Raw genomic sequence first — 18136 nt, forward strand, 5'->3', positions numbered from 1 at the left:
GCAACAAAACTGTCCTGGCCTCAGGTCCCTGTGCGCAAACCCCCCCTAGGTGAGCTGTGAGTCAGAGGTACCTCCTGTGTTTGGGGGACTGGAGGAGGGACACTGCCCATGGGCTGAATAGCTGCACTGGATTCTAGCAGGGCAGGGGCCACAGGGCCAGAGCAGTGGGAGTTGGAGAGAATGCCCAGTGCTGACCCCACACTGACCCTGGAGCTGGACTCAAGAGATCCTGAAGCAGGAGAGACTGAGTGTGGTTGGAGAAGCTAGGGAAGGAGGAGGAAGCCTTGTGCTCATCTGTCAGTGTGTTTCATTTTCAACAACTACTTACTGAGCCTCTTCTTTGTCTGAAACACTGAGCCAGGCGGGGGCTCGACAGGATGCCAAGATGAGCAAGACTTGGCCTTTGTCCTCAAAGAGCTCCCGGACAAGCTAGGGCAACAGCTAATCCAAAGCTAAGGTCCAGGTGCCAGGGAAGCACAGGGCAGGAGAGCAGAATCCCAGCTGCGGGAAGTCACAGGAACTCTGCGAAGGTGGTGGCTTTGAAAGAGGAATAGCCAGTATATGGTCATTTTATTCCTCAGTTTCCATATCTATAAAATGGGGATAATATTTTGAAACCACGTGGCTATTGGGAACATTAACTGAAAGAAAGTTGTCAAGTAGCATATTCATTTTATTTTATTTTCTCTAATACACAGGGATGGGCCGCCATCCAGTCTGGGTAGTAAGTTGTATGCAGGGGGAAGTTAGGAGTCCATCAGGTTCCTGAAGTTGCTCAGAATAATAACCCTTCCAGCTCCATCTACCTCCAACCAGAGGCTTTACAAAGCACGTTCTCCACCTTCCATCTCAGAGTAACTCTATAGGGACAAGCAGAAGCAACAGAATTTCAGAAAGGTCACTGGCGTGCACAAGACCTCAGGGCCTGCTAGAGACTCGCTTGGATTTGAACCCTGGGGCTGCACATTGTTAACCTGAGGTTCCTTCTGCAAGATCAGTGTTTCCCAGAGAGTGGGTCAGACAGGTGTCGGTGGGCACGGCATTAAATGGCCTTGGACCCCCTCATGAGAAGGTTGTTTTCTTTCGGTTCTCTCTCACTCCAGGCTGGGTCAAGGGGAAAGTCTCCATTTGGGGCTCTCGTGTGATTAACACTTGCTGCTGGATGCTCTTTGTTTGTTTGACCTAGAGAAAGTCTGGCCCCAGCCATAGTCTCTTGCCAGAATTTGCCTTAATATCATGTCACAAATCCATGGCATTGTTGTTTCAGTGTATATACTTTACTAGTTACCTTCTATTTACTATGTCACGGGATACTGGCTTTCTATTGAGTGTAGTGTAGGAAAACATCTTTCTGAAATATTTAAGGTTTTTTTTTGTTTGTTTTTAAATATTTTTATTGATTTCAGAGAAAGTAAGGGAGAGGGAGGGAGAGATAGAAACATCAACAATGAGAGAGAATCATTGATCGGCTGCCTCCTGCACGCCCCATACTGGGGATGGAGCCTGCATGTGCCCTGGGAATGAATCTGGTTCATAGGTCAGTGCTTAACCACTGAGCCATGCTGGCCGGGCCTAAGTTTTTTTTGTTTTTGTTTTTGTTTTTGTTCTTTGTGTGTGTGTGTGTTAATAAAAACACTAGTACAGGTGCTACTTGGGTGGCTTACTTGAATATCTATAATGCCTGAGGTTTGGGAAACCAGTTATAGGACCCCAAGCAGGACATTCTGGGTGACCCTCCTTCTCCCACAAACTCCTAAGGTGACCCGTGGGTCCCACATGCCAACTGGGAAAGGAGCCTGGAAAGGCACCAGCAGCCGTGGCGGCTGCTCCCCACACGCCGGGAGGGGTCCACGTTGTCAGAGAGCTGTTGACGTCAGGCGGTGCAGGATTTTGCAAGGCCTCTATTTAAAATTCCCCAGGAATTAAATAAGGAGGGTTTGGAGGCGGGAATGCCTAGACAAATTGTGGGGTGGGTTTGTTTTGTTTATGGAGATGGTCTTTCAAGTTGAAATTGCCCCCGTTTTATTTTTGCCCCAATTGAAGAGGGGCTGAACTCAGCTCGAAGGGAGGGGATGGTTGTCAGCCGAAGGCTTGTGTTGAAACTGACTTGATTCTGGGGCCAAGAAGTCTCCGTTTTTAGCAAAGAAAGAAACAGGGAAAAATATACCAAACTCATAGACATGTACTTCTTAGGCTCTGGAGTAAGCTAATAGAAAAAGGTTAACTCTGTGGTTTCAAATGACTGGTCACAGCTACGGAGGGTCCCCTCAGCTCTTCAGAGTGGAAATATGAGGGACTGGGCACTCTCCATCCTTTTCTCTTTGATTTATCATCACGGCCTGGTTAGTACGTGCTGTTTAATATCATCATCTCACTAATGAAGACACTTCAGCCTCTTTCTTGAACTGTTTTGAATGGCCAAGCATCATTCTAGTCCGAAGTTGGTTTCCTAAAAGCGTAGTGCACGCTACACGTTGGTACATGGGTGATTTCCGATGGTGCAGGGAAGCGTGTTCAATGCTTCTGCAGCACACAGTGAGAAGAGTTTGTCCCGTTTCAGTGCTCTCCCAGGCCTTCTGATTGATCTCAGTTTGATGGCCAGCTGTCCCTGACCCCGCTTTGTAGCAAAGAGGACGCTGCCTATAGATGGCAGCCTCTTCTGTGGCACAACCCAAAGCTACTACATTGCTTTGTTCTCTGTAATTTCATGGTTGGGGCCAGGGGTCCCAGCTGTTTATTCATGGTGTCAACCTGGAGTTTCCTAAACAAATTATCTTCTTGAAGTTAAAAAGAAGGTGAAAAGGTAGATTGCTTTAAATATACACTGAGTGGCCAGATTATTATGACCACCTGACGTTTGTAGGCAAATTAGCTATAATTTCGCACTGAAATTGCTAGAGGGCCAGACCATTATAAACGTCTGAATAGCACAACATACCTAAGTATCGTTGCTAATCAAGTTCATCCTATCATGTTGATGGCGTATCCCAATGGAGATGGCTTCTTCCAACAAGACAATGCGCCATGCCACGGTGCTCGTATTGTGCAGGAGTGGTTTCAAGAACATGAGGGAGACTTTACCTTGCTTAGGCGGCCCCCACAATCACCAGATCTCAATCCGATTGAGCATTTGTGGGACAAAGTTACAAGAGCCATCAGGCAGCTGGTTCCACAACCATCAGATCTCACAGAACTGGACAGTGCTATTCATCAGGCATGGTGTCAGATTCCTCGCATCACCTTTCAGCATCTCGTGGAGTCAATGCCAAGAAGAGTCGCCACAGTATTGAAGGCAAAAGGTGGCCCAACAAAGTACTGATGGGGTGGTCATAATAATCTGGCCGGTCATAATAATCTGGCCACTCAGTGTATATTCACGATGTGAGCCACGGTGTGCATGGTTCAAGGATATGGCAGAAGTCATGTGTGGTGTGGAAACAGCTGAGGTTTGAGAAATGCTGATCCAAAGTCACTCTCTCCTGGCAAAGCTCTTGGATAGTATGTTGTGCCAGAAAACTCTTGTCAGCCTGGGTGCCACTGCCTCGCCCTTCCATGTGGGCTCAGAGAGGGGGAGGGAGGGGCAGCGTGGAGAAGGCGCCTGTCAGCCCCCTGCTCTCGGAGGGGGAGGCAAGTGGGGGGAAGCCACTCCCATGACTCTCCCAAGAACCAGGCCTGCTTTGTAGACACTGATGGACAGAGGAGAAGCAGGTCGAAGAACCGGCTTTCCGGCTCATCTGTCAGATGCAGACTTGGGGAACCTAATAGAAAGAGCAAGCAGTGTTGGTCTCTTTCTGCAAAGGTACAAACAGCTGGCGTCGTTTTTAAGGGAAGCTGTGGGGATGTTGTACCAGGAGTCAGACCCGGGCACTAATCCTGGTGCTGCCCCTTCCTGGCCAAGTATTGGGTCAGTCACCCATCCAGGTGTTTCCTGAAGCAGCCTAAGATTTCATAGACTTGGGGACAACTTACTGGACCTACAGTCCCCCAAGCTCCAGGAACCCCCTCATCCTTGCTGCCAAGCAGGATTATCCATACAACCCGATTGCCCAGGACATGCCCAGTTGCCAGCTGGTGTGTTGGCAACCCCCATTTATTCCAAAAAGTTTGGGCAGTCGATTATAAGGTCACTGTACTAAGCCATGTCCTTCCGTCTCCCCATTTACTACTTTTCGTTGTTAGATTTGACCTGTCATTACCATCTGTTCAGACCTTCTTTTTTGGCTCCTGATCCTGGCATACCTTTTGCTCAATGAGATGACGGCACCTCTGTCCTCATCCTGGGACTGATGAAAACATCCAATAGGCCAGGTTCCCAGTAGAACCCCTGCTCTAGGTTGTAAGCAGTGGATCGTCACACCCTCTTCGGATGCGGTCAGCCGTCGGCTGCACATCTGTTGGTGCAGCCCTGCGGCCCCAGGGGGGTCATGAGAGCCCAAGGCCTGGGTCGCTCAGCTATGACACACATCCCAGACCCGCAAGCAGTCCTCTCCTTATCAGCATCCAGGCCCCTTCCTTCCTGTGGTCTTTCTGTCCAGCACGGCCTTGGTCTCTATCTGCTCCAGGCTCTCCAGCCAGCCCTCAGGACCCAGGTGTCACTAGATAAGGACCAGCATGGAGGTTGCTGGTCTCTACTCTGGAATCCACCTTCTTCTTTGAAAACGAGGACCCTTGCCCGTTCTGTGTCCTCTGGCCTCGCTCCATATCTGTCTCCCAGGATTTCTCGTGGTGGCCTGGCAGGCTCTTGTCAAGTGCTCTCCGACCTTTTCTCACGGCTAGCCGATGAGAGCTCGTGGAGGGGGCCCATCAATACTCCCTCCATCTCTGCCCTGGGCCTGTTTGCCGCCACCCTCCCGGTCAGTGCTTTCCTGTCTGACCACCCTTCTTCTGAGAGAAAGCCCCCAGCCACGGACAGGAGTCCAGCAGACCCCCTTGCCCCTGAGTTGGCCTCACAGCACAGTCCTCTCAGTGTCTTGCGACTTCCCTCTCTCTTCCTCTTCCTCTTGCCCTGACCATCAGGGGAAATGCCCTTTTTGTCACGCTGAGCGTTTCTTCAGGGTCCACTTATGGGACTTTAACCTTTCTGGTGTGATCCTTAGAGCTCCACCCGTCCTTGTCTCTGTGCTTCTTTCACAAGGTCCGATCCCCTGCCCCCATCTCCCCTGGTCTACCCTCCAGTGCCTCACCCTGTGTAACCACATCTCACCCACCATTGGCATCTTTTACAGCTGTGCTTGAAAATACCATTTGCATCTTCTCTCCATGCCGAGCCACCTTCCATTAAGGAATCTGTGGCCACAGCTGACCTGTCCGCACTCTGCTTTATAATGGGGGTGGGGGGGGGGGCGAGGACAGTGGCATTGAGGTGCGTGTCCCACTCCCTTTCATCTGGAAAAATTCCCACCATGAAGCATCATGAGATTACTGGGTTGGACCACATGTGCTCCCACCACTCTGCCCGTCCCGTTCCTCCCACCAGATTGCCCTCTCCCCTCCCCAGTCACTGAGGGGCACTGAAGTCTCAGCTCCTTCTTTAAAATAACTGTGGGGTGCACATAAACTTTAATAAGAGCCCTTTGGTGTGCCTTCCTAGGATCCAGGCACCATTCAGAACTCTTGTTAATCCCCCCACCCAAGGACTTTTCCCCTGTTGATTTTTAGAGAGAGTGGAAGGGAGGAAGGGGGAGAGAGAGAAACATTGATGTGAGAGAGACAGGTTGCCTCCCGCACAAGCCCCGACTAGGGCCAGGGAATGAACCTGCCACCCAGGAATCGAACCCAAGACCCTTTGGTGCATAGACTGATGCTCTACCACGGAGCCACATCAGCCAGGACAAAACCATGATTCTCAACCTGTTGTTTTATCTTGTGCCCTCTTTCTGCCTGCAAATGCTCATTAGCCAGGCCTTCTCCTGGGTGCCTCACCCATGGCCTCAGCCTGCCCAGACCCAGCCCTGGGCTTCTGGGCCTGTCCAGTGAGGTGGGTAGGCTGGAGCGAGGTTGGGGGAGGGGTGGCAGTGGCCCAGTTTTGCTGTCTTCTTGCCATGGACTCCACGGAGCCTTCCAAACCGTGACGTAGCAGCCTGTGCTAATGGTCTTGGAATCCAGACCTCAGGCGCCTAGGGAAGGTCCTGGGGTCCTGGGGTTCTGGTGGCCTGAGAGCCCCATCTGGGGGAAGGGGAGGCCGTGAGCAATAGGGAGGGGGTAGGTGCAGAGGTGGGACCAGAAAAACAGGTCAGGCAGGAAGGCAGGGGACTGTGGGGTGTATCAGGAGAGAGGGGAGCCTCTCACCCATTCCTGTTTGCTTTGGACCATGGAGGCCGCAAGCTGTGACCTGGAGTGTGTCTTGGCAAGAGTCTCAGTGACAGAGCCTTCTGACCAGGGGAGGCCTGGCCGAGGGTGGGCCGCCTTTCGTTGTTCTTAAAGGCACAGCATGCCACGGGCAGCCCGCACATGCAGTGTCTCTGGGCCCTCTCAGATAGAAGCCCTAAGGTCATGGGAAAGGGGTCAGGCTGGGTCCAGGGTGGAAGCAGTCCCTTGGAGCCCAGCCTTGTACCACGTATGTGGTGTGGTCAGGTGGGCAGCACTGGTGACCTGTACCTGGCCAGGCCCCCTCCAGCCCCCTTCTTCCTCTCAGCATCTCCCTCCTTCTGCCATTTTGGTACAAATTCTCACCCCATCCTCTCCTCCAGATCGCTCCAAGGAGAGAACGTGGGAGTCCGGACTGTGAGTCTCTGCAGTGCCCCTTGCCTGGCACAGGGCCCGTGGGAATGCCTGGACATATCCTTTCCCGAAAGGCCAAACCTGAGACAAAGCAAGGCCTACCTCATGAATGGAGGCAGGTGTGTGAGGCCTGGGACTGTGCCTCTAGTTGTTGTAGCTCCATCTCCCACCTCCCCCACCCAGACACCAAAACCCTTCTCAGGGGCCTGGGCAGGCAGAAGGCCCTACAGGGCTCCACTCGGATTGACCAGTGTCAGACCACATGAGGGACGACCTGGAGGAAAGGAAAAGTGAGGTGGGAAGTCACCTGAAGGCTGCCGAGTCCTCCCAAACTCCAGACTCACTCCCATCCTACCCGATATCCTCTGGGTTGGCACTCGGGGCTGTGGGAAGAAGCCGGCTCTCTCCTGCTGGCCTCAGTGCCAGGGCCCAGGCTGTGGTTGCACCCTTCCCACATGCCCCGCAGGAAGATGGGAAGGAGCGCCTGAGCCCTGACTGTGAATCTCTGCAGTGCCCCTTGCCTGGCACAGGGCCTGGCAGGTGCCAGGTGCTCAGTAAATATGTGGTTACTGAGAACACTGTACGTCCCTGAATGCCAGGGTACTCTGTAGACAGATCATACTGCCCTGGTTTGGTGAGGCTCAAGGAGGACCAGTGACCCGTTGTAGGTCACCCAGCTAGTGCGTGGTGAAGCCAGGATCCCAGCTGAGGCCTGTCTCGGAGGAGGGGCTAAGAAGTGCCCTGCGCTGAATCCTGGGGTGAGCAGGGCCCAGAGGTGGGGGAGAGTCAGGGAAGGCCCCCAAAGACAAAGTGGGGGATTTCGACAAAGTAGGGGGATTTTGGAGGGAGAGGGAAGGCAGGGCCCCCTCCCCCACCAGCTCTTTGTCCTGGGCTGAGCTGTGACCTCAGAAGCCTTTATTAACGTCCTAATTGTGTGCAGCTGGTCTCCTCTGGCCCTAATGAGCTCATTATCCTCTCTCATTAAGAGACCATTGTGGCCTGGTCACCCTGGGGACAGCAGTGGCCTGGGAGTACCCATCACTTCCTGCTCGGGCCCAGAGGGTTCAGCCCTCTCCTAGAGAAACTAAGGCCCCCAGCCCCTGTCTGCACCCCTCACCCAGGTCATTCTCATTCTTTCTCTCTCTCTCTCTCCTCTCTCTCTCTCTCTCTCTCTCTCCCTCTCTCCCTCTCCCCGCCCCCCGCTTCCCACCCCTCCCCCCCACCCCCCCATGGCAGCACTGGGAAGCCCTAATCAGAGTCCATTTGAGAGGACTTTGACAGCCCAAACAGCTAAAGATTATACTCAGCTTGGAAAGAGAGAGGGTCTAGCTTCTGGGCCTGCGCTTTTTTCTCTTAGGGATGGGGGTTCTCTCTTCCCTACCTGGATGGGTGCCCCCTCCCTGCCCTGAGCTGAGGCGCTGGTCAGGTTACCCCAGTGTGGCCTTCTCCTTCCCTTGGCCCCTGCCACTGAGAAGTGCGCTCTTACTGAGGCCCAGAGAGCAGGGCTGGCTGCTGCGACAGGTGACGTTGCTGTTCTTTCTGGGCCTCTGCTTCCTGGAAAGGGCTGGGCCCTGGCCTGTCAGCCAACCTGGCTGAGTGACACCTTCTCCTGGCACTGCCGAGACATGGCCCTCACAGGGGAGAAGCCAGCATGAGGCAGCCCTCGGGGGGGGGTTGGCCAGTTTGCGATTCTCCCAGATGGCTTTCCCAGTCTAAGGCTTAGCCCAGACCCCACAGTGAAGGTGTCTCCTGCATGTCCAGTGTGTGTGGCTCCTCTCGCAGGTTCCCTTACAACAGTTTCTCATTCAAAGGGATGGACGTAGTATCCCCTCCCTATCCTGCCCTGTCTGAGGGTGGTATCTCAGCATAAAGGCAGTCCAGGAGGGTAGACCTGCGTGGGCATGGCTGCCAGGCCAGAAGGCAGGGCTGTGCTAAGGGGTTTCCCAGCAAACTCAGCCCCTACCATCCTGCTCTACAAAATCCCCCCCCCCCCCAAAAAAGGAGCATGCTCCCCTTCCACCTAGAAACCAGGGTGACTTGTCAGGAAAAGGCTACGTCTGGCAGCCAGTCAAGAACAGCCACCTCCATCTGGGCACAGGGGTGGCCACTCACCAGCTCAAAGCTAACTCCTTTAGTAAAACCTCCCTGAATTTCTTTTCCCAAGAACGGAGGCTGGCAGGATAAGAGGAAAACTAGCAGAGGCCAGCTGGAATTTGGACTCATCTTCCTGGGACATGAAAAGTATAAGAAGTAGTAGCTCAGGCTGGTCCCGGGGCATCCACCAGAGCTGGCTACCTGGCCTCCCACATCCCGTGACTTGAGTCCTTCATTCAGCAAAGCTCATAGCGTCCCTTTAAGTGGGCGCCTGCTGGGTGCCAGATCCCATGCGTTGTTCTTTATCTCATCCAGTCCTCATACTAGCCTGCAAGGTGGATGGAAGTCTTCCCATCTTACAGATAAAAACACCAAGGCTCAGAAACATTGTCACTTTTCAGAGGCCACAGAGCATGGAAGTGGCAGGGATGGATTCAGACTCAGGTCTTTGGCTCCAAAACGTAGGCTTTGTCCCTCAGTCTCCGCATCTGCCAGGCTGCTTCCTGCAAGCTCAGTTCTGCCCTAGAGACAAAGTAGACACAGATGGGACTTACAGTCTCAACGGGACTAATTCTCAGAGTGCACGACAGCTGTGAGTCGTGGGGTTGACACTCTGGACACCTGGGATTTGAAGGTCGGTTTGGAAGGGCTTCCTGGAGGAAGTTAGAACAGGAGAGTGGAGGCTGCAGGACCTCTGTCCTGGGGAACTGTGTGAACGGGAGGACAGGAGCCAGGCTGAGGATGGCTCTGAGACACGTTGGGCAAGGAGGCAAATCCCAGGGACGTGTCCCCTTGGGTCCCACTTCCCACCATGCTTTGCTATCACGTATTGTATCAGCTGAGGCAAGAGCAAGCCATGTTGCAAGAGATAGTGCCTTCCATTCTTCTGGAGCTCCTGAAGACAGCACCAGACTACACAGGTTAGAATGAATGCATGGGTGCATGCATGCACACACACACACACACACACACACACACACATACACACAGTTCAGCTCACCAAGTCATACTGAGGTCTCCTGATATGGTCCTCAGGCACAGACACCACCTGGCCACCCATGGGTGCTGACTCTTAGTCTAGAAGAATACCAAACAACCACCACCACGCTGATGGTAGTACAAGGTTTTTGAGCTTCTCCTCTGTGTGAGGTCCCAAGCTAAGCTACTTGTATCATTTATTCACGTCAACAACCTCTGGAAGTAGGCTTCATGAATTGCTCTCATATCAGAAAGGGGACTCGGAGTTTCAGAGAGGTTTAGTAATTTGTTCATGATCACATGGGTAGGAAGTAGCAAGCCAAGACCTGAGTTTGAGTTGTTCTCCCCCCAGGTCCCTAAGTATTACCTTCCACCCCCAGAGGACCCTCACCCAGACACACAGACACTCACGTACACAAAGCACATGCCCAGGACATGCACATACCCACTCACAGACAGGCACCAATATCCAGGGACACACGTTCTCCAGGAGCCACCTCTGCCCTCGTGCACACAGCAGATGTGCACCTTGTCCATGTCTGTGTTGGTTAAGAATATGGAATCTGGAGCCGGACTTCCTGGGTTTGAAGTCCCGCTCTGCCTCTTCCTAATTGGCATCTATCTCTGCCTCAGTTTCCTCATCTGTGAAGTGGGGATGCTGATGACAGTAACACTTATTTCACAAGATTCTTGAAGATTAAATACAGTAACATATGTAAAATTAGTGCCTGACACCTCGTGCTCTTCTCGGAATCTGACCATGATCGTCATATCTAATACATGTGCAGACACGCTTTTGTTCCAGATGTACATAGATATGTACATGGACATCATAACGTACCTCCCTGTCCACACCTCCCCCTGCACACACTCTCAGCCTCCACAGGAAAGAGGACTCCACGTGCATTGGAGGTGAGCCTGGGAGCCCCGCGGGGCTGGCTGGCACCCGAGTTCTCTTGGCCAGCTGGGCCACGCCCAGGGGCTCAGGCTCCAGTTGCTCCTTGCTGGAGCCGCAGTGACTTTGGTCTGGTTGCAGCAATTGACGTCTGAGCTGCTGGCATCTGGGACCGGCCTGTCAGCAGCCGTGGGTGGGCGCAGCCTCAGGGAACCTCCCCCAGAAGCCTGGCTGTATGACTCATGCCAGGGTTCCCAGGAGGTCTGCATGGAGCTGGTGGATACCTCTGCCCATGTTCACTCATGCCCACCTGGGTGGTATTTGAACCTATCCATCTTTACTTGGTGAAGGTGCCCACAGCCAAGCCAGCAGCAAGTTCTTCTCTGCAGGGCCTGATGCAGGACTGACCTGAGACTTAAAAGACAGCTCAGCCCTGCTCATTTTAGGGCTGGAGTGTAAGCCCAGGCCAGTGTTCTCAGGCAAGGTGGGCAGGGACCACCAGGCCTTGAGGATGATGAGGGTCCCAGCCCCAAGTCTTGGGGGTACAGCTGGAGAATAGGATCCTAAGTTGCTGCCTTGGGGTGGGGAGACGCTCATGGTCGCTGATAATGTGACCCAGACTTCCTAGAAGTGTCTGGTGCAGCAAAATTTTGAGGTTGAAAGGGCTCAGATCGCCCTGGCATCCATGGGGCACCCAGGCAGTCTGAGGTGCAGGGCATCATGCTGCCCTGCCCATTAGGCACCTCAGCCACACACTTGGCCCCTTAGCAAGTCTCTGCCCAGCTCCCCAATTGTGCCAGGCCTGTGAAGCAAAGGTGGGAGGGGGGCCAAACCTGCCCTGACCCTGGGTTTCCCTGTGCCAACAAGTCCAAATCCATCTCTCTATCCCAGATTCCTGGCTCCTGGGGAAGGGAGGGAGCAGCGTGTACATGGAAGGGTTCCCAAAGGGTGAAGCAAGGGGGAAGGGAGATGATGCTACCAGCAGGAAAGAGACCCAAATCCTGGGATTATGAGGTCCTTGGAGCCAGGGGCCAGTTCCCAAGGTGGCCCTGGTGAGTGGGAATTTGGGCAGGGACTGCTTACCTAAGTGCCTCGGAGAGCTTCATCCTCATCTAGGGAGGTCTGTGCTAACAGTTGCCCAGTGGACTTGACTCACGATGGTGGACCTTCAATCATGAACCTTGGTGATTGCTGGGTAGGGATGGCATTAGGGGGGACTGTCTCAGTTCCAGTGAGGAAAACCTGCTCTGGCTACGTTAGAATGGGAAGGTCATTGACTCACTGTAATTAGAGGTCCAGCGGGGTGTTCTAGTTGTAAGATATCTGGAACCCAGAGGTCAAATGACGTTAATCAGAACTGATTTTCTCCACCTCTTGACTTTGCTGCTTCTGTTTTCACTTAACTCTCAGGCCATCTCTTCCCATAATACCCCTGCGATTCCTGGTTTATGTGGGACTTAGGGTTCAGATCACCAAACACCCATCTCAGTTCCTGAACGAGCGTCTGAACCTTTACAATGTCCAGGGAGATGACAGACTAGTCAGATGATTGGCCAGATGTACCCACGCCTGTGGTCAAGGAGGCAGAGCCACATGGCGGAGAGCCCTACGAGATGGCTCCCTGTTCTGTGACCTCCACATGGGCTCTGTCGAAGAACACCCGGAGCTGGTACTTCTTGGCAGAAACTGTTGGGGTTCCTGAAAGTGCTCCCCAAGAGGCTGAGAGAACAGGGAGGGCATACCAGACACAGCCCCTGCAAAGTCCATGCCTCCAGCTTCTTTGGAGACTGTGTGAGCTGCAGCCACACCTTTATGGTCTGGGCCTCAGGGAATGTGGTGATGCTGATCTAGGCAGCCCACTCCGTGGCCCCATGAGTGGTGGGCCCAGAATGTGCAGGTGGCAGTGGAGTCCAGACCCCTCATCTATGGATTTTCCTTTTTGGTTTTTTTTTTGTTTTTTTTTTTAAGACTGTTTTTTTTAAAGCAGTTTTAGGTTCACAGCAAAATTGAGCAGAAGGTCCAGAAGTACATGTCCGCACACATGCATAGACCCCCAGTATCCATATCCCCATCAGAGCGGTTCATTGTCACTATTGATGAGAATATACTGGCACGTCCTAATCACCCAGATTGGGTTTACCTCAGGGTTCACTTGGTGCAGTACATTCTGTGGGTATAGACAAGCATGTAGTGATGTGCACCATCGTTATGGTGTCATAAGACGTTAGGCCTCCGTGGCTTTGCAGAGCTGCACGCAGAGAGTTGTGGAACTCCTCACAAAGGGTGGACGCAGTGGGCATTCAGGACTAGATCATGGGCTATTTGCCACCCCAGGCCTGTCGTCACTCAGCGCAGTGAGGACCTAGTTGAAGATCTACGATGACCCTGGGTTCTGAGCCGTGTGCAGTGGTGGGAATGTTTTCCTCTGAACCTCTCCATTCTCATCACAGCAGCCCTCAGGCAGCCTCCTTCACCTCCCAGTGCTAAGCCCAGCTGGGGATGCCCGGGAAGCCCTGTGTGCCCCCTCCTTGGGCAGCCACTCGCTGCTGTGGGCAGTGACCAGGCCTCAGTGCTGCCCGGGTGAAGCCCTGGGTCTCTTGACAGGGAATGGTGCAGATTTGGAATTGGTGAGCTCTGTCCTGGGTAGGAAAGAAGTGGAGCCAGATTGCTTTGGGGGCAGAGGAGGCTCAGGATGGAATGGGGCAAAGGCATCCTGTAAAGAGTACCTTCTAGGAAGGAAGGAGGGCATTTAGCAGACTTCCAAGACCTGGGTGCTCAGAGTACTTTGCTCGGTCAACGTTGGTTTGAATGATGAATGAATGAACCAACGCATGAAGAAAGAAAATGGACGAGCTTTTATCACTTGGCCATGACCGTCAAGGGTCACTCCAGGGTGCAGTGCCCACTTACTGTGACTGAAATGTCCACACACTTACGGGCAGCTGTAAGGAGCACAGATGTGGAAATGCCACCGACCCGTGATGGGGGAAGGGGAGTAGTGACCATTAGAAGGTACCTGTGAGGCATTTATCCCTGGATACCTTAGAAACAGAGAAAGCGTCCGAACTCGGGGCCATACCAGTGGTCCTACTTCACAGCCCTGCAGGGTCTCTGGGTTTGGCCTTTCCTACAGGGTGACTTTCACACATTGGACATACCATGGTCTCGATATTTGGATTTTTTTCATCAAACACTTGTGGAAGTGTGCATCGCAGTCCATCGGGCCCTCTTCTCAGGGAGTGTGTTGGTCAGGCTCCTCGAGGCTGGACGTGGGCCAGGCATTTGCCGGGCTCCTGGGTTGTCTGGCTCTGTGCCTTCTCCTCCTCATCCAGGCACTACCACCTCTGCCACCCCTCTGGTTCTCATGGCACTATTCTCTCTTGTTCCCTCTGTAGGATGGTGGTTCGTGAGCACCTCTGAGGAGCAGGGCTGGGTCCCTGCCACCTACCTGGAGGCCCAGAATGGTACTCGGGACGATTCAGACATCAACACCTCCAAGAGTGGGGAAGGTAAGGGCCTGCAGGTTGTGGGGGGCCAGGAAGGAGGCAGGTTCTGGGAGCTGGCTGCCCCCGGGGCCCCCAGGGATTGGTGCCCACCACATCCCTGGCCCCAGGAATGAGCCCAACTCCTGGAGGCAGCTTTCCCACTCTTCTCCCTAAACCCATCACAGCCCCTGCAGAAAGCTGGCCATGTTTCAGCCCCTCCTCTCTTGCTCCGACTCACAAGCTCACCTCCCATCCAGGCCTGTCCCTGCGGCCCCCATGTGGGGCTAAAATGAGAGGGGAAATTCCCGTGGGGTGTGGATCTCGGGGTTTGGCAACTTTGGAGCAGAGGCTGGGAAGAAGAGTCTTGGGCTAGACCCCCAAAGTTCCCTGTTGCTCAAGAAGCCCCCCATTCCCCAAGAAGCCCCAGGTTCTGGGCCCCACAGAGACCCCCCTTTGCCTGCCCCCACCCCACACAACTTCTGTGCACGGGTTGTTCTGCTCAGAGGCCTCGGGTCTGATATCCGTTAGTCTAGCTGAGGGTGCGGACGCGAGGGCAGGTCTGTGAGTCATTTCTCAGTGTTGCAGTCACCAGACAGGTGGCTCCAGGCCCTGCACCATCAGCCTCTCTGATTTGCTAGGTCTTTCTAGTTGCATTTCAAGGAGCCTGCCTCAGGCCAGCATTGGTCTGGACAGCCTGTCTGTGGTCTCAGGTATTCCCCAGAGCAGCTGCCAGAGCCCAGTGTGAGGCACCCCTAGTTCCCGGCTGCCTGCTTCTAATGATTTCCAAGCCTCCCGTGTCCTGGCAGCAAGAATGCTTGCCCTAACGGTCAGTGGGGACCGTCCAAATGGCATGTCTGAGAGCCAGGGGGATGGAGGCCTGCCACCTGGGGCTGAGGCCACCTCCAGGCCTCCTCCCCTACCCTCTTCCCATTGCCCAGGCCAAAACAAGCAGTCCACCAAGCGCCAGCTCCTTATTCATCCTTCCCCTAAATGTCCGTTACTCAGCAGGCAGTCGGAGCCCCACCCTTCCTCCTGTGATGTTTTAGTTCAGTCCCTTGACCAGAATGGCAGTCCCTGCAATGCATGTCCACCTTGTGACCGGGTTCCAGGGACCAGGCCCCACCAGGAAGCACCGTGTGCTCAGGCCAGGTGCTCAGTCCTTCCAGCTGCTTCCTAAGCCCTGGAGTGGGGCCTTCATCCCATCAAAGCTTCCCTAACCGCTGTCAGAGTCCTCCCAGGCTGGCCCCACACAGGCCCTGACTTACGTTCCACCGAGTTCGTTCAGTCCCCTCGCTTGTTGCACTCCAGGGCAAGTGGTGTCCACTCCAATGACAGGCGAGGAAGCAGGCTTAGAGAGGGTGGTGTAGAAACTTGGCCGTGGGGCCTGGACTGAATCCACACCTCCTGACCTTTAGTCCAGGCCTCCTGCTTACAAGAAGCAGACCACACAGGCCACTGTCCTCCTTCCAGGCAAGCAGCTCCTTCCCAAGAAGCTTTGGTGGCATTTGGTTCGGGTGTGTCCGGACAGGTTTCTGGGACTCTAATTGCCCGCTTCCCTTCCCCAGACCTGGGCAGCCTAGCACCCTCCTCCTGCAGTGCCTAGAGGTGGGAGCCAGTTGGCCCCCTGGAGTCCTGGTCTGGTGTCAGTGCCACTGGTGTTCCATGGGAAGGCGGGGGTATCTGGAACTGGGACGAGGCAACCAGACCAGCGCAGAATGCTGCCCCAGAGAGGGTGGCTGGACGGAGGGGCCTGGAGCAGTGAGAGGCAGGGGAGGCAGCTTCTGTCATCAGAGTCACATGGATAATGTGCAGAGAAGGAACAGAACTAGGGCCCGTGGCCTCCACCCATGTGTGCACTTCACTTGGCACCATTTCTTAGGGATCAGCCATGAGCTTGGCCTTTTGCTGGGCCCCGGGGATGCAGATAGTCTTTGCCCTCAATGGGTGACTGAAAGCCGGACATAAACGCAGAACAGTAAGAGCCATAAGCCCTGCGGAAGGGATCTGAGTCTCTTCCACACACTGTGCCTGGCTCGTGGTGGCAGGGTCACAAGCAGGACCTGGTGAGTGGGGCTGCAAGCCCTGGAGTGATGGGCCCCCACACTGCCCCGGGAACAGGGACAACGGCTGCAGCAGCGGCCTCTCCCTGGGGTCCCCGCAGAGGGTCATCCTTGCACTGGCCGGAGCCAAGTGCTGGGATTCTAAATCAGTGATGCGAACCTATGACACGGGTGTCAGAGGTGACACGCGAACTCATTTTTTTGGTTGATTTTTCTTTGTTAAATGGCATTTAAATATATAAAATAAATATCAAAAGTATAAGTCTTTGTTTAACTATGGTTGCAAATATCAAAAAATTTCTATATGTGACACGGCACCAGAGTTAAGTTAGGGTTTTTCAAAATGCTGACACGCCAAGCTCAAAAGGTTCGCCATCACTGGTCTAAATTCTCAGCCCAACTCTGGTTCTGGGGCATGACCTTCAGCTTTGGTCATGCCCATGATGGCCCTTGTCAGACCTGCCCCCATCCGACAGGTGTGTGCCGCTGACCTGGGAGTGTGACCCTTCCCTTCCTTCCTCCCTCTCCTGCCCCATCCATCTCATGTTCATCTCCATTCTCTCCCCCGGTTCCTGTCGGCCACGTGTTCCATCGCCACTCCCACGCCAGTGTCCAAGAGACGCAAGGCCCATCTGCGGCGCCTGGATCGCCGGTGGACCCTGGGCGGGATGGTCAACAGGCAGCACAGCCGAGGTGACCGCGGGCGCTGGCTTCTCACCTGCAGCTGCCGCCTCTTTCTCTCACTAACACCTCTGCTCCTCTCGGGCTCTGCCTGTGACCTCCTCACCCAGATCCACTGGCCAGGCTTTTCTCTCGCCCACTGCAGCTGTTGGGGGAGGGGAGGGGAGAGGAGAGAAGGGGAGGGGGGCACGGGGGCTGCTGGGGATTGGGATGACACTGGAGGTGGCTCTGGTTTCTGTCTGTACGGGGGTGGGGGTCATGAGACCTGAGGCAGGGTGGGGGAGCAGTTGGACTTGATGGGCCACATTTGTCTAGGGAACTGCAGATTAAGAGAACTGAGTGTTTCTGAATCTGTTCATGGGCCATCACACACACACACACACACACACACACACACACACACACACGCTACATTGCCTTCTTCCCCTGAGAAGGTGCTCCCTGAGCCAAAGCTGTTCCAGCATTCCTTAGGGGCAGAGTAAGAAGAAGGACCAGCCCATAACCCACCTCCTCCAGCCAGCTCCCAGGGAACTAGAAAGGGAGCAAGAGCCAGACCCAGCCTGCCGCCTCCAGCATCTCCAGCATCTCCAGCACCAGCCACTGGGACTGGGGGTGGGGAGCTGCTGATCTAGGGGATTCCATGGAGGCCCCTGGTCTGTCACCCAGGCTAATCAGGAACCAAGACTTTTGCAGGTTCAGGGCCTTTCCAACGTCCAGGAGCTGGGGACATAGTGGATGAGGGCCTCTAACAAACCCCGACACATGTCCAGAGCCCCCGGGCCAGAGCGGCCAGTTTCCCCTGCCTCTGGGAGAGCATGTTGTGTATGCTCCGGGCAGGGCCAGGGAGAGCTGAGAGGGTGTGTGATAAGCACTGGCCTCTCTAGAATGGCAGGGGTGCCCTGTGACTTGCACCCTGACCCTGAAGTTTGTTCCTGAACAAATATAAGACCATGTTCAGTATCTGTTCCCAAGCCCCAGGCAGCAGGAAGCCTGGACTCTGGGGTGGCCACTGCCTGTGGCTGGCTTAGTGTCAGCCTCAGAGCACTGACCGTGAGGAGCCTAGCTTGTCCTGAAGACCGAGTGTGGGTTGGACCCCGGAGGCTAGCACAGGGCAGGGGTCTGGGTCATGGAAACAGCAAGAACAGGTGGGATGTAAAGCAAAAGCAGCCTAGAGCGAGGAGGGGTGGGACAGCATTGCTGGGGGACCAGGCTAGGATGCAGCC

The 18136-nt window shown here is 54.4% G+C and overlaps 1 protein-coding gene across 5 annotated transcripts in view; it reads left to right on the forward strand.

Annotated features, from left to right (window-relative positions):
• The window catches only part of SH3PXD2A (SH3 and PX domains 2A), a 212677-nt gene that overhangs the window by 179351 nt on the left and 15190 nt on the right, over positions 1-18136 (forward strand). For 4 of the 5 annotated variants that reach the window (XM_036336083.1, XM_036336087.1, XM_036336084.1 and 1 more), the window contains 2 exons: positions 14083-14196; positions 16842-16925. In XM_036336083.1, the coding sequence (XP_036191976.1) occupies positions 14083-14196; positions 16842-16925 (198 nt within the window). The remainder of the gene's footprint in view (positions 1-14082; positions 14197-16841; positions 16926-18136) is intronic. The other variant, XM_036336085.1, reaches the window with a different exon arrangement.

This window comes from Myotis myotis, unplaced genomic scaffold, assembly GCF_014108235.1.
Source record: "Myotis myotis isolate mMyoMyo1 unplaced genomic scaffold, mMyoMyo1.p scaffold_m19_p_15, whole genome shotgun sequence".
Classification (NCBI taxonomy): Eukaryota; Metazoa; Chordata; class Mammalia; order Chiroptera; family Vespertilionidae; genus Myotis; species Myotis myotis.